This window comes from Hemiscyllium ocellatum, chromosome X (assembly GCF_020745735.1).
Source record: "Hemiscyllium ocellatum isolate sHemOce1 chromosome X, sHemOce1.pat.X.cur, whole genome shotgun sequence".
NCBI lineage: Eukaryota > Metazoa > Chordata > Chondrichthyes > Orectolobiformes > Hemiscylliidae > Hemiscyllium > Hemiscyllium ocellatum.
The window spans coordinates 13,537,223-13,554,117 of record NC_083453.1 but is presented as its reverse complement, the minus strand read 5'-3'; the positions used below and the strand labels follow the sequence as shown (position 1 = coordinate 13,554,117).

At 40.5% G+C, this 16,895-nt stretch overlaps 1 protein-coding gene across 1 annotated transcript; it reads left to right on the top strand.

Moving 5' to 3' along the window:
* The first annotated feature begins 1,049 nt into the window (after positions 1 to 1,049).
* On the top strand, positions 1,050 to 16,124 carry LOC132805778 (aquaporin-4). The gene is made up of 5 exons (XM_060821024.1): positions 1,050 to 1,064; positions 3,585 to 3,941; positions 7,342 to 7,506; positions 9,604 to 9,684; positions 15,906 to 16,124. Exons 1-5 carry the CDS (start codon positions 1,050 to 1,052, stop codon positions 16,122 to 16,124), a joined length of 837 nt encoding a protein of 278 aa, XP_060677007.1.
* The last annotated feature ends 771 nt before the right edge of the window (positions 16,125 to 16,895 follow it).

The window sequence follows — 16,895 nt, the reverse complement described above, 5'->3', positions numbered from 1 at the left end:
AAATCTGAGTAGTGTTGAAATTTGTTGGAGGGTTTTCATCATGAGACCAAGTGAGTTATATCAATGTATCTTACCCAACTTCCTGCAAGAATTACTTACCCTGCCCCGATGGCATCTCTCGTCCAATTCTAGACCCCTCTTACCATGTGCCATTCCTAGAACATGCCACTACTCAATGGATATCCCACAAATCACCAAAATCCCTTGTGCCCGCACCATCTTTAAAAGTCTGTCATGCACTTGGACAATCACCGTCACTCCACAGCTGCCCTGCACAGTTCCCAACATTTGTCCCGAACATGGCAAACAGGGGGAAATCGGTGCCCCCCCCCCCCCCCGCCTCCCTGTTGTGATGGCAGAGACAAGGTCACCAACTCAGAGGTCCCAGCGTGTGCTAATTCCATCAGCATGCATTCATTGGTAAGGCAACAACACCTGAGCTGGCTCAGCCATGTTCATCAGATGGATGATAGCTGTCTACTCAAAGACCTTCTGTACAGCAAACTGGCCACTGGGTCAAAAACTCCATAGTGTCCATACCTCCACTATCAGGACACCCTCTAGAAAGATATGAATTTGGCAGAAATTGATGTTGACAGTTGGGAGATGTTTGCTGACAGCTATGAACTCTGGATGCCGACTGTCAGGAAGGGCTTTGGAAGGGATGAACAGAAACATAAAGTTCAGCTGGCCAAGAAGAGGACCCAAAGTAAACGGAGGCCAGTGAGTCCTGCATCTTCACAGCCCTGACTGCCATGTAGCAGCAGGGCTTCTGAGTCACAGCAGGTGATGTTTCACACAAAACACCACCACAGTGCAAACTGTCACCTTACAAGGCAGAAGGCTGCCACCACCAGAGGAGGAGGAAGCTGGCTGGAGAATTTAAAATTATTTGTTGCATTGGAAAGTGAGAGGTTTGCCAATTTGTTTGTGTGTCCAATTCGTTAGCGCTTTGAGGATCCCTTGTAGCTCTGTTGAAAGACACAGCTCAGAAAAAATTATTCTGGAGTGAGATAAATCACAAGAAGCATCTCTGCTTGGGACTCAGCATGTCCTTCCGAGAGGTAAGGAAAATGGTTTAATTCTCCCCACCCAACCAAGGAATATTAACAGCTTGATGGCAATTAGTGTTTATTTCTAGTTTGTCCATCATAGGATACTAAATGATCTTGTTCAAGCGTACTTTAACAAGTGGTTTGAAGTGCTTACTGGTTTTCTGCCGATTACAGCTTTTATACCTGCATTTTTGAATTATCCAGAGATTTCTGTTCGCTTGGTGGATTAACGAAAGGAGGAAAATTAAAATAGATTGATACAGGGTCGTGGAAAAACATGAATAGCTGAATTAAAAGAGTAAAATTGTAGACATTAGCTTGAAAGACTAAAATTATGAATAAAGATGGTATTCAAGAGACAGAAATAGCAGGATATGTAGCATTGCGAAGAGACAGAGATAAACAAAAAGACAATGGATCAATCTTGAAACTTATATTAAATTTGGCAATAACTGAAGAGAATAAATACCGGGCTATTAAATAAATGGATATAAAGAGGCAAGAAGCAACTCAGAGACAGAGAAAAACAGAAAAATATTGACAGAAATGGGAGATAAAAAAGTAAATGAATGTAGTGCACATCAATTTAATAGTTAGCGCTTCATGCATATCTGCTACTTTATATGAATCTTTGTACAAGATTAATGTAATGCATTGCTCTTCATTTTGAACTGTGTACATTACCAATTTGGAAAATTACCATTTTCCTTTGCACATGCAATGTTCTATCCTATGCACAGAGGCTGTAGATTGATTAATTGACATGTTCAGGTTAACAGAGCTGATGTTTAATTCCTGAATTAGATATTTTGAAGATGGATAGTCTGGTGTTTATTTTCCAAGGTGGATGCAGAAGTGGCATAAATGGTGCACATCTCGTAAAGAAAATCTGTAATTACACTGTATAAATGGTACATAGCTCCTGTAGGATTGCTTGGCCTCATCTTGCTGCTGAGCTGACAGATAAGAATGTTGTAGTAGCAGTATTCAATAAAAACTGTAACATTCATAAAGCTTCAACATGGGGACAATGACAGCTTGAAAGTCTGTATTCGTAATGGAGAATCTGCTATTTCTCTGTGTGGTGTTGAAAGCAGATATAAAACCTAATCATCTGTGCATGTCTTCTGCAAAATGGCCGTGTTACATGGTAATGACATTACTCCTCATGACGTTTGTCATGTAGATAGAAAGAAGTGAAGAGAGAAACAGAGAGAACAAAGTGAAAAGAGAGTGGAGATCCAGGGATATAAATTCACTGTGGGTGACAGTGAATCAGCTGGCTGTTTTAGAATCCATCCAGTTTCTTCTGACTAGTGGATGATTTATCTTGCATAACCTTTCTGATTTATCCCAGTTTTGTAATGATAACTCACAAACTGTATAACTGCAAGTGTCTCCTGGCATGGTGGGCAAAAGTCATTTTGACGCTTGTACAAATCTGTACAAATTTTAGTAGTCATGATTTGGAGATGCTGGTGTTGGACTGGGGTGTACACTGTTAAAAATCACACAACACCAGGTTATAGTCCAACAGGTTTAATTGGAAGCACACTAGCTTTCGGAGCGTCGCTCCTTCATCAGGTGATTGTCACTCCGAAAGCTAGTGCTTCCAATTAAACCTGTTGGACTATAACCTGGTGTTGTGTCATTTTTAACTGTACAAATTTTAGGATAGTGAGAGAAAAGTAAAGAGAATAACTGAGAAAGGAAAAAGATGGAAACAGCCCATTACTGGTTGATGTTAATTACTTCAGCACCGAAATAAACTGGAGTGAGCAGAGATTCAAACCAAAATGATGGGTTGTACAAGATCAGAATTGAAACATTGCCCTGTACATTCACACCTGACATCTTTAAGCCATTCTTTAACTGAAATATTAAATATCCCAGGATCTCATTTGTTTTGCAAGAAAACATCAACAGTTTACTCATCAAAAACTCGCTGACTAGGGCCTGTCAGACATCTATTGGTGTCATTGAATATTATGTGGAGATCAGGGTCTGGGCTGGGTTTTTGTGGAAAAGCTCTGCCGGCTTCACTTAAGATAGATACCGTTTTGTGTGGCAAAGGCTGCAGTCCTGATTCAGGAGTCAAATCAAAATCATTCTTATGAAGGAATGTGAAACTACTGCAAATAACAGGCATTTGGTGGGGCTTGGAGGAGAGAGGAAGGTTTACCTCAGTAATAATAGCAATAGCAGTGGAAGTCAATGGAATAAATGTTGAAAATAGTAGGAAACTGCACAGAGAAGATCATTACATTCTTGTGGCTAAGTCAAGATCCATTTCCCTTTAAGGAGAAACTTGGTATACACCTGGATGGAAGGAATAGAAGATTAGAGAGGGTTAGTTGAAAAGGGGTGGGAGGAGGCTCCAGTGGAGTATAAACACCAGCACAGATCAGTTGGGCTGGATGCTCTGTTTCTATTCTGTAAAATTCTATATATGTCAATGTAAAATCTGCAAGGAAATAAAATCTAAAAAGTAAAATAATTTTCACAGTGACACTGTCCTTTTTGTCTTAGGAGTTGAGGAGTCGCAGGTTCTGGCGTTCAGTTTTAGCAGAGCTGGTTGGTTCCCTGGTCTTGGTTGCAGTGATTTTGGGTGCCTCTGCCCCTGGACAGGAGGACGAGGTTCCAGCCTTGATGCAGGTGGCTGTAGCTGCGGGGTTTTCTGCTGTCAGCCTGATTCACTGTTTCGGAGAGATTAGCGGTGCTCAGGTAAACCCAGCTGTCACACTTGCGTTCTTGTGCACCAGGAAACTGGATTTCCTTCAGGTTGTGTCCTACCTTTTGGCTCAATGTCTTGGAGCTGTGATTGGATCAGGGATAATCTACATGTCACTGCCAGTCAAGTCAGCATCAAGGCATTTAGTTAACATGGTAAGTCTATTTATATTCCTGCATTTACTATAACATTTTCCCTGTTGGTTTACAAGTGAGGTGTATTTCCCCAAAGTGGAGATTAGAAACTAAACAATAAAACGCAACAAAAAAAAACAATTTACCATGGTGCTGCAAACAAAATTGTGTTTCAGTTTAGAAGGCAGCTGCATTTAATGCTTCTTCCTATTTGCACCGAGAAGGTAGAGAGCTTGCCAAACTAATTCAATGGCTATTAAATGTCAGCCTGGTCCTGAGGATTACAGCCTCAAGAGCAATTCAGGATGTGCAATAAATGCTGCCCAAGCCAGCAATGCCCACATCCTGTGAATGAATAAAATCAGTCACAGACTGTTTCCTTTCTTGAAAATTGTTGCAATAATCTAGCAGCAATCATCACATGTTCCCACAAGTTACGGGATTTATTCAATTCACAATTTACCACAGTGGGATTTGAACTTGCAACCTTTAGGTTCAATGGTCTAGTTCCTAACTTCCTTCTATTAAACCTTTTTCCAGTGGTTTGTTTATTCATTATTCCCCAACTCAAACTCCCCTTTATTTCTATTAAATCATTTCCAGCTGTGTTTTCTGTCCTCATTCCCCTCCTCAATACTTCCTTTGGATTAGTGTTTCTTGTGGAACTACTTCTCATCTACTCTCTTACACGATAACTTGCAACACTCTATAAATAAATTAAGAAAATCACAGTGCCAATTTCTCTGATTTCCTGCACTTACTAATGTTCATTTTGCACATTCACACAACAACAGGATCAGTTACACTAATAGGAAATTCCTGGGAAAATATTACCTCAATAACCTTCAAGAGACAAATAAGACCTACCAACAATACCACCCCTTAATGACACTAAACAATGTAAAAGTATTCATATAAAATGAATTTACCAAAGTGGGGAGCAAAGCGTGAGATCTGATTCATGTAGAAATTTGGTTTCAAACAGGAGTTCAGGTGAGATAATTCAGGTTAGATAGTTCATGTTAATTCACAGAAACCTACAACTGATTGAAATCTGTAAAAGCTGAACTTGGACCTGAGGAGCTGGTGGTTCATTGTTAATTGTTAACTGCTTAATTACAGTTAATTAAATTAGAAAAGAACAAGTCAAACTCTGGCATTTGTTTCTATCATAGGCGGGACACAAAGAGGTACAGTACTTATATCTTTCAGAAAGCATTGAATAAGGTGCCACATAAGAGACACAAGCAGAATCTGCACCACTAGATTATCACCTAAATAAAGACAAAAATCTATCCTGTGACCACATGAATTGATAAATGTCATGGGGGAAAAGCAAATAAATGGGGTAAATTGTTGTTTTTCAAGTGATTGCGAGGTAAGTAGTGGTATGCCTCCTAAGTCTGTGGTAGGACTTCTTTTATTTTCAAATTATGGAAGTATGAGACACATCAAGGCTGAAACAGAAACCAAAGTGTGTTACAGAAATGTATCATTACATCATTGCTCTGTGCTGTATTTATAAAAATCAAAAATGCAAATTTACATTTTTTTGGTCTTCTGTTCTTTCTGCTTTAGTTGTGTCAGCATCACAGGCTAAACCATATTCCACTAACATTTATATGATGATGAATATGGTTCACAGTGTGATAATGACCAGACAATCTGTTTTTGTGGTGAGGGATTGATATTGGGTGGGACACGGATAACTCTGCTGCTCTTTTTTGAAATAGGCTTTATCTATATACACATGCATTTCATAGAGTCATAGAGATGTACAGCATGGAAACAGACCCTTCGATCCAACCCGTCCATGCTGACCAGATATCCCAACCCAATCTAGTCCCACCTGCCAGCATCTGGCCTATATCCCTCCAAACCCTTCCTATTCATATACCCATCCAAATACCTCTTAAATATTGCAATTGTACCAGCCTCCACCACTTCCTCTGGCAGCTCATTCCATACATGCACCACCATCTGCATGAAAAAGTTGCCCCTTAGGTCTCTTTTATATCTTTCCCTTCTCACCCTAAACCTATGCCCTCTAGTTCTGGACTTCCCGACCCCAGGGAAAAGACTTTGTCTATTTATCCTATCCATGCCCCTCATAATTTTGTAAACCTCTATAAGATCACCCCTCAGCCTCCGACGCTGCAGGGAAAACAGCCCCAGCCTGTTCAGTCTCTCCCCATAGCTCAAATCCTCCAACCCTGGCAACATCCTTGTAAATCTTTTCTGAACCCTTTCAAGTTTCACAACATCCTTCCAACAGGAAGGAGACCAGAATTGCATGCAATATTCCAACAGTGGCCTAACCAATGTCCTGTACATCCGCAACATGACCTCCCAACTCCTGTACTCAATACTCTGACCAATAAAAGAAAGCATACCAAATGCCTTCTTCACTATCCTATCTACCAGCGACTCATCTTTCAAGGAGCTATGAACCTGCACCCAAGGTCTCTTTGTTCAGCAACACTCCTGAGGACCTTCCATTAAGCGTATAAGTCCTGCTAAGATTTGCTTTCCCAAAATGCAGCACCTCGCATTTATCTGAATTAAATTCCATCTGCCACTTCTCAGCCTATTGGCCCATCTGATCAAGATCCTGTTGTAATCTGAGGTAAACTTCTTCGCTGTCCACTACACCTCCAATTTTGGTGTCATCTGCAAACTTACTAACTGTACCTCTTATGCTTGCATCCAAATCATTTATGTAAATGACAAAAAATAGAGGACCCAGCACTGATCCTTGTGGCACTCCACTTGTCACAGGCCTCCAATCTGAAAAAAATCCTCCACCACCACCCTCTGTCTTCTACCTTTGAGCCAGTTCTGTATCCAAATGGCTAGTTCTCCCTTTATTCCATGAGTTCTAACCTTGCTAACAAGTCTCCCATGGGGAACCTTGTCGAACGCCTTTAGATTAGATGCGATTACTTACAGGCCCTTCGGCCCAACAAGTCCACAACGACCCTCTGAACAGCAACCCACCCAGACCCATTCCCCTACATTTACCCCTTCACCTAACACTACAGGCAATTTAGCATACCCAATTCACCTAACCTGCACATTTTGGACTGTGGGAGGAAACCGGAGCACCCGGAGGAAATCCACGCAGACACAGGGAGAATGTGCAAACTCCACACAGACAGTTGCCTGAGGTGGGAATTGAACCCAGTTCTCTGTGTGGCAGTAGTGCTAATCACTGTGCCACCGTGCCACCCGTACTGAAATCCATTCAGGAACATTATGCATTTCCCAGACTTTAATTGTGCAATATATAATGTCTATGTAAACATTTAAATGTATTTATAAAATTGCATTTATATTATTTATTTATAAAATGTACAATCTCAATCTCCTTTATATATTCTGGGAGTTTCAATTTTGTATGATTTCTTGTGTTTCTGAGCAGATCAACAAGGATGGAAATGCTGGCCAAGCGCTTGCAATGGAGATTTTTGCCACATTCCAATTAGTTTTCACGATATTTGCTGTGGATGATCACCGGCGCAGGGAGGTGGGAGAACCTGGCAGTTTGGCAATAGCTCTCAGTCTGACAGCAGGAATCATGGCATCGGTAAGAAACACAAATATCTGCTGCATTAAAACTGTTAGTTTGCATTGTACATAACAGCTTCCTCGATAGTGAATGACAGACGGTAATGAGTACTCATTACACACTAGACTAATTTTCAATTTAGTAGCGTGATGTAAACTGTGTAATTTATACATACTTTGATATCATTTATTTTAGTCTGGAGTTCAGTTACTGGCATGTAGGTTTTGGTGCGCGTGTGCCTGGAAGGGTTAACTGATCACTTGTCGGTATTTTTGTAGCCATGGTGATTTATTTTACAAAAAAACAGTGAAAGAGAGAGAGCTCCTGGTGTGTGATGGGGTTATGTTTTCATTTTTACAAATAGCTGTTTTACAAATACAAGTAAATAGCTGTGTAGGAGCCTTTCAGCTTAGAAAGTTGGGTTTTTTTCTTTTGATTTAGGGAAAACTTACTGCTTGGAAAACACATTTGGGTTTCTGTTTTGGTAGTTTGCAGAAGTCTGGATGTGTAAAGGACTTGCTCCTGAGAAAGGGAGATTGTTTACAACTGTTAAGAAATAGGGTGCCTTGGTATAAGGAATTCAGTTCTAATATTCTAGACCAGAGTGCTTGTTTAAAACCTTGAAAGGGTCATTTGAAGCTGAGAAGATCTTAGCTTGGTTGTATGAAGGCTCAAGGAAGAGGCAATCAGATGCTCAAGACCAGAAACTGAAGTCACAACTAAATCCTATGTGTAATAGAGAAAGGAAATCTCTCTGTGTTGTTTGAGCACTATAAAGGAGTGCATTGGATTAATGGGATTGTAGTTTATCATACACTTCAAAACTTTAAATGTGTGTTACATGTAAATTGTTTGATTTATTCAATTTTGCCTTCATTTCTGTTGCATAATAAACTTGCATTTTATTGTTAAACCAAATCTACAACACCTGTGTGTGTTTCAATGAAAGACCACCTCAGTTAAAACAGAAAATATATAATCTATCAAGCCGTTTTTCAGTCTGGAATCTGACTTGTCCAGTTATAATATCGGCTGGGATCACAATAAAAGTAATAAGTAGTCTCCATTAATTTGTGCTTTTAGAAGCCAAATCCAGTGTAAGTTAAGCACATAAGCTGTGAATTTTAATTGGAAACACAGGACACTACAAGACTGAACAGATGAAAGTTTTGGTTTGATTCCTAACTTTTCATTCAGGAGTTCTGTGTGTTACAAGAAGTTTGTACACAATACATTTACTTAATCATAATGCTAGCTCAGCAACAAGGCCCATGTGAAATTAGTTTGGAGAGTCTCAATCTTGATCTGAATATGTGTCAGTCCACTACACACAACTGTCTCCAGGATGGCCATCATATGCTGGGATGCCACAAGAATGGATTATAGGAAATAAAAGATCTCACAGTGGTATGGCAGAAATTGTCCTGCTAAAGCTTCAAAAACATACAAACAAAAATATCTATTAGTCAACAGTTTTAAAACTTAAAACAAGACAGCAAGGGATGTTTGAAAAGCAATAGTAAGTGTACAGACACTCCCTTATAAAATTTAGGATTCTAAGGTGATTAACCATACTGAATTTGTCCTTTAAGTATAGGAACAATTTGGGATTTTTTCCTGCGCTGTCACTGAAATCATCTGAAATTGAATGGAATAAAATTTTCATTTTAATTCATGCCCAGACCAGAGAGAGCAAGAGTGCATATCAGGGACTCCAGGCAGGCAGTTCCAAAGGCTGACTGTTATGTACAGACACTGTTAGAGAACGAGTCAAGATTAGAGTGGTGCTGGAAAAGACATAAATTTTATCTCTCCACCACAGAGACTCTCTGCCTTCATTCCTGATGAAGGGCTTTTGTCCGAAACGTCGATTTTCCTGCTCCTCAGATGCTGCCTGACTTGCTGTGCTTTTCCAGCACCACTCTAATCTTGACTCTGACCTCCAGCATCTTCAGTCCTCACTTTTGCCACACTGTTTGAGAAAGTGCATCTGAATTTGTGACAAGCAATGGGACTAGGCAAAGCACCAGGAGGGGAATGCAAATTTTGTAATGTGCTCCCTTTAACTTCAAGGAATTAGTAGGGCTCACTGATTTCTGTGCTTATTTTCTGTAGGGTAAGTTTTCAGGAGGCAGCCTGAATCCTGCAAGGTCTCTTGGACCAGCGATAATCACCGGATTCTGGGAGCATCACTGGGTAAGCAAAGGCTTATAATGCCCACTTCATATGGCAGCATTTTCATCTGTAAATGCCTTCACTGAAGCTTTGTGACCTTCGCAGCACAGATGTTTAATACAAATAATAACATTTTTCAAGTAGAATGCAAAACGCAAAGCTTGGCAAAGGTAGTTAAAGGAATTTGGTGTGATTAGCTATATCCTCAAGTGCTCTTGTTAAAAAAAGATTTTTTTAATCTTTGTTTCTGAAATCTATTTGGTACAAAAAAGTAGGTTTTGAATATTTATTTCAGGGTGGCGCTGCTTCCAATCCACAATTACTAAGATAGAGCAAGTATTTGAACACAATCAGATAGATTTTCTGTATCTCATGATGTCTAAGTGGGAAATGTGCATCATAAATGAATTAGGTAATGGATATTTTACACTTCTGGTTGTTACTAGGGGTCTGAACCAGTAATCTGGAAAACATAAATTCAGATTCCACCATGGCAGTCTGAGAATTTCAATTCGTTTTTGAAAAACTGGAAATAAAAGACTGTTACCAGTGAAGAAGAACCATGAAATTGTTAGATTGTGCTAAAACCCCAGCTGTTCAGTCTTTCTAACCAATAAGGGCAGCACGGTGGCTCAGTGGTCAGCACTGCTGCCTCACAGCACCAAGGACCCGGGTTCAATTCTACCCTCGGGCAACTGTCTGTGTGGAGCTTGCACATTCCCCCCATGTCTGCATGGGTTTCCTCTGGGTGCCCTGGTTTCCTCCCATGGTCCAAAGATGCGCAGGTTAGGTGGATTGGCCATGGTAAATGCAGGGTTACAGGGATAGTGAAGAGTGGAGTCTGGGTGAGCTGCTCTTTGGAGGGTTAGTGGACTCAATGGGCTGAAAGGTCTGCTTCGACACTGTAGGGATTCTATGTTTCAATGATTATGTCAATCCAATCCCACATCAACATTGGATGATAATAAACATCCCTCTTAAAGTGACCAAGGAATTTTTATCAGAGAGAAAAATGCCATTTGGGAAGGGCTTTGCCAGCAATGCCCACACTTAAGCAGAAATGATGGAAGCAAAAAGCAGCAATTAAAAATCTAGAAATGGCAAGTGCAGAAATGCAAAAATGCAGCAAGTAAATGCAAAAAGTGAAAACACAGCAAGTAAAATGCAGCAGGCAAAAATCCAAGGATGGATAATTCAGAAAATCAAATGCAATAGTGCAAAGTACAGCAAATAAAATACAGCACTCAGTTTGTCAAGGGCCAGACATGTCCTGTGTCACCCATTTTATAATGTTAAATCAAGTGCACAATGTATTCCTGGTGCAAAAAAATCAAATAATTCAATATGATAAACGCTGTTCACTTGCAAACTGATCAGGGCCTTGATGAAGTTCACATGCAGTTTATAACACATCAGGCAATCTGGACGATTGAATGCAACACAGATCAGTTCCACATCCACATGCTTGTTATGTTCTAGTGGTGAAAACATTTAACCTGGTGTTTCAATCTCTAGCTTTCTCTGTCTCTCAGTCCCTAGTGTTAGCTGATATTGATGGAATATTGCTCAACAAAGTGTCATTTTAAGTTTGATTTAAATTTATTTCAGAAGTGATAGAAATGTAACTTCAATTACTCAAGAGGTATAAATGCAAAACTTGTGGTGTAATGAACCATACACACCATGGGAGTTGATGATTTAGCCTTGTTGTGGGAGAGCGGGTCACCAGAATTTGCCTCAATGCCCCTTAGGAGGAGAAAAATAATTCAGAATTTACATTTCTAATCATTATTCACTGAACTGTATTGATAAATGTGCGAGTAAAAAATGAGGTCTGCAGATGCTGGAGATCAGAGCTGCAAATGTGTTGCTGGTCAAAGCACAGCAGGTTAGGCAGCATCTCAGGAATAGAGAATTCGACGTTTCGAGCATAAGCCCTTCATCGGCTTATGCTCGAAACGTCGAATTCTCTATTCCTGAGATGCTGCCTAACCTGCTGTGCTTTGACCAGCAACACATTTGCAGTTGTATTGATAAATGCAATTGTGTGGACACCAGGTGAGGACTGAACTGGTTCAATTAGGACCATGATGAAAGAATCTGCAAGCACTTCCTGTTTGGCTTCACATTGCTAAGAAAGGCTACTAAGGTGAGATAGTTGAAGGTTACCAGAACACTTGGAACTGGACCTCATCACAGGTCAGAAGAGAGAATTATTTTTCAACTGCATTGGAATTAGATAAGAATTTAAATCCCAGCTCTGTATTACCTGGGTTTTCCCTGCCATCAGACATTTGGGGAAAACTTTATTTCCATCATATTTAAGTTAAATTTGATATGACACCAGGTTATAGTCCAACAGGTTTATTTGAAAGTACAAGCTTTCAGAGCGCTGCTCCTTTGTCAGGTAGCTAGTGGGGCAGGAAACATAGGACACAGCATTTATAGGTAAAAGATTTGGACGGCACGGTGGCACAGTGGTTAGCACTGCTGCCTCACAGCGCCTGAGACCTGGGTTCAATTCCTGACTCAGGCGACTGACTGTGTGGAGTTTGCACGTTCTCCCCATGTCTGCATGGGTTTCCTCCGGGTGCTCCGGTTTCCTCCCACAGTCACAAAGATGTGCCGGGTCAGGTGAATTGGCCATGCTAAATTGCCCGTAGTGTTAGGTAAGGGGTAAATGTATGGGTGGGTTGCGCGTCGGTGTGGACTTGTTGGGCCGAAGGGCCTGTTTCCACACTGTAAGTAATCTAATCTAATTAAAGTGTCATACAACTGATGTGATGTATTAGACAAACCTAGATGGCTGTGAAGTCTTTAATCACTTAGAATGAGGATGCAGGTTTCGATTGATTAATATTTAAATCCTACTTAAGTCACTGATATTCTAAGTCATAATGATTTCTGTACAAATTATCTGAGAGGCCAATGTCACAGTAATTACAATTAAAGGCTCCAATATTTATTAAATACTGAAAGGCAGTCATTTGCAAGGTGAAACCTTTTCACCCAAAAGGTAATAATGTTGTGGAATAAGTTACCAAAAAAGGTGATTAAAGCAGACTCTATCAATGGTAATTAAAGATAATTAAGAGGTAATTAAATATATTTTTGGAGAGAGAAAAGAATGAGGCATATGGTGGCAGAATGAGCAATGGGGTAAATGTTCAAAACAGTAACAAGTTTGTAATCTCAGGTATTGAAGTGTTGTAATCTCCAATATTGCTCTCCTATAAAGGTTCGTGTAGTGAACACTCTGTTTCTGATTTCAAAACTGCTTGCATTGAAATTCCCTTAGGTTGCCTTCAGGTTTATTGCTGGTTTTCCTCTCTCTACTATTTACACTTTGTTACTTGTTATGGACTAGGCCAGACCACTCAAAACATTCTAAAGCAAGCAGCTCAGACCATAACTTTGCAATTTGTTTTGGTAAGTGTGTAGTGAAAATTACCCGGATTAAGTTAGCCAGGTTGACTACTAGATTTTAAAACAGACAAAAATTTATTCACAAAATTACACAATGAAACACAAAGAACAGAATAAAGAACCCCTACAGAACTCAGCCTATCAAAGTAGATTTAATTATGCTTTTCCGAATATACGCAACAGTCCCAATAAGCAACCTCCCTTTAAAAACCAGAATAAATGGAACGCCTGCTTATAGGTTGAAGTTGAAGGGCAGAAAGAGAGAGAGAGAAAGAGACTTTCCACACAGCTTCCTGCTGAACTTCCAGCCAGTTCAAGACTGAACTAAAACTGCTCAGCTCAGCTAGAGAGCTTTCTTTATACAGGTCACTTGTAAGGCATAGTTACTTTGGCCTGAAGTCTCATCTGTTTACATATAAACAAAAGACCTCTCAAAATCTTTTTCATCTCTGTACCAAACCAGACTGATCGGAACCCAGCCCGGTTTATTACCCCTCTGAAAAATATCAAGGACAGAGTCTCCTTGAGCCAAGGAACAGCTTTTAGGGAAAAAAAGGGACTAGCTTTGTGATATACTATTACTCCAGAACATTTCTTTTAAGTATTATTTTCTTTTGGTGAGTTTTCAGTCCATGGAAGTGCCAAATACAGTCAATTTCTCCTTGTTGGCTTACAGAACAAAGACTTGGAGCAATGTCACATCAATTCCCCACAAACCACATCAGTTCAAACATTCCTCCAATGAAGATTAACTTCAGTAATGTGACATTTGTGTTCTTATGGTGCTGATCACTATGCAAGTGTTGCATTTGACCTTTATCATTGACAGGGTGTTCAGTGGCAGTTGTCCATGGTCATTAATGAAATGCCCGTTCCTGTATTTTTGGTTGAAAATGCAATATTCACCCTTACAGAAGCCCAGTGAGCAACCACCAAAAACTCAGAACTATTCATTGTTAGCTGTCCTTCAATTCAAAAGTGACATTTACTCAGTGTCATCAAAGCCGTTACGTTAAGTTAAATTAAATGATCCTCATGGATCAGATCTAAACTCTGCAGTCCGATCACACCCAGTCTTGAATGTTGGTGGGCAATTAAACAACTCACTGCAAGAGGAGACAGCTCCATAAATATCTTCATCCTCATCCTCAATGATGAGGGAGTGCTGCACATCAGTGAAAAAGATAAGGCTGAAGCATTTGTCACAGGCTTCAGCCAGGAGTGCCAATTGGATGATCCAGCTTGGCCTCTTGCAGAGGTCCCCAGATTCGCAAGTGGCAATTTCATTCAATGTAGTTATGATCAAGATAAAGGTCACCATGCCTCAGGTGAGGAAGAGATTGGGAAGGAGAGTCTATCATGGTCACCTCAGCCTGTGCAGGAATTGAACCATGCTATCGGTATCACTATGCATCTCAAACCAGCCATCCAGCCAATGAGCTAACCAACCCCACTATGTTACATTAAGAACACACTGGATACAGCCAAGGCTGTGGAACCTGACAACATTCCAGCATTCATCCTGAAGATGTGCTCCAGAACTAGCCAAGCATCTAATCAAGCTGCTCAAATACAGCTACGACACTGGCATCTATCCAGCAATGTGGAAAATTCCCCAATCAAGGCCCGTAAACAAAAAACAGGACAATTCCACCCTGCCAATTTCTGGCCCATCATTCTATTCTTAATCATCAGCAGTGAAGAAAGGTATGACCAATAATCCTATCAAGCAGAATTTACTCAGCAAAAACCCGTTCACCAATGCTCAGTTTGGGTTCTGCTAGGGTCACTCAGTTCCTGACCTCCTTATTGGTCCAAGCATAGACAGCTGAACCCAAGCAATGAAGTGAAAATGACTGCCTTGATATTGAGATAGTGTCTTGACAGAGTGTGGCATCAAGGAGTCCTGGCAAAACTAGAGTTAGTGGGAATCAGGGAGAAGACTCTCCACTGGTTGGAGTTATGGTGTAGTACAAAGGATAATTGTTGGACACCAAGCACCTCAGCTGCTTCATCAATGACCTTCCCTCCAACATCAGGTCAGAAATAGAGATGTTCACTAATGGCTATACAACATTCACCATTTGCTGCTCCTCAGATACTGAAGTAGTTCATACCTGAATGAAGCTAGACTTGTACAACATTAGGCATGGAATTCTGAGATGAGCATTTCACCTCCTCAGTCTCCAAAGTCTGTCCAGTTTCTACAAGGCACAAGTCAGAACTATGATGGGAATACTCCTTGCGTGCCTGGATGTCTGCAGCTCCAAATACACTCAAAAAGCTCAACATTATCCAATCAAAGTAGCCTACTTTATTGGGACTCTATCCAGCACCTTAAACATTCACTCCCTCCACCATTGACACTCAGTAGCAGCAGTATGTACCATCTGTAAGATGCACTGTAGTAATTCACTAAGGCTTCTTAGACAGCATTTTGCAAACCCACAATCGCTTCCAACTTCCAAACATAAGGACAAGGGCAGCAGATACATGGGAACACCACAAGCCCCTGCAGGTTCCCCTCCAAGCCACTCACCATTCTGACTTGGAAATATATCACCGTTCCTTCAGTGGTCAAAATCCTGGAACTCCTTTTCTCATAGGACTGTGGGTGTCTCTACACCATCCAGACTGCAGAGTTTAAGAAGGCAGCTCACCACCACTAGGCCGGTCAGCAATGGGAAATAAATGCTGGCCAGACTAGCAATGCGCACACCCCAAGAACAAAAAAAATTGTAGCACAAATATACCACCCAATAAAACACTGTGTGCTCATATTCTTAATTGTAACTTTCTATTCATTGTTCCTGCAGGTGTACTGGATTGGTCCAATCCTTGGTGCTGTCCTTGGTGGCATTTCTTATGAGTTCTTTTTTGCCTCCAGTGCCTCTCAAGAAAAGCTCATTGCCTGTATCACATGCAAAGATATCGAGATTGTGGAAACCGCCAGTGTGTCCCGTTCATCATTACTGACAGTCACACAGTCTGCAATGCGAGCAAAACAGACTGCAAAAGTGCAGGATCACAGTTAAAGTTCACACTATTTATTTTTCCACATACCTATATAGATAGCCTGGGTTGTCTTTTTGAATCTGTGCTAGAGACATGGTTTGTCACAAACATTAACAATTAGTTTTGGCACCCTGGGAGGTGTTGTTGATGAATGCATTGGCTAACATTGTCCTGAGGCGTATAGACCAGAAAATTCCAAGTTCAAATCCCCCAGTGTGTGCTGAGTTAGCTGATCGCACAAGGTCACCAACTCAGACGCAACTATTATTATCAGGACTTCACTTAAGAAAAACAACAAGTTTCTGCTCTTGTTGATTAGAAAGTGTGTAAATGAAGATCAGCTGGGCTGAAATTCTGCCATGGTTGAATGACCCATAAACAGGGTTGTGAGCACTGACTATTCCCATGTACACTGGCCTCATTGAATAATGAAAAGTCAGCTCATTTATGTATTTCTTTTGTCGCTCTCACCAGATAGCTCATAAAACCATATCCCAGCATCACTGGACCTGTATGTTGGCACCAGTGAAACTATGCCCCAACAAGAGCTCAACATTTTAGAATAGGAGATAAATGCTGGGTGGAAAGTAAAGGATAGTTTGTGTATTTTACAGTGGGACAGTGAGAGATAAGTTGTACAAGGGAACAGTTTCCATTGATATCCTTAGAGCAGAACAGGAAACTCTTCAAACTGTTTGTGAATTAAAAAGAAAATGCATAATATCCTCATTAAAACTAATCTTAGGAAGCAAATTAATTTTCAGATTTATAACAAGATCTATTTTCACACT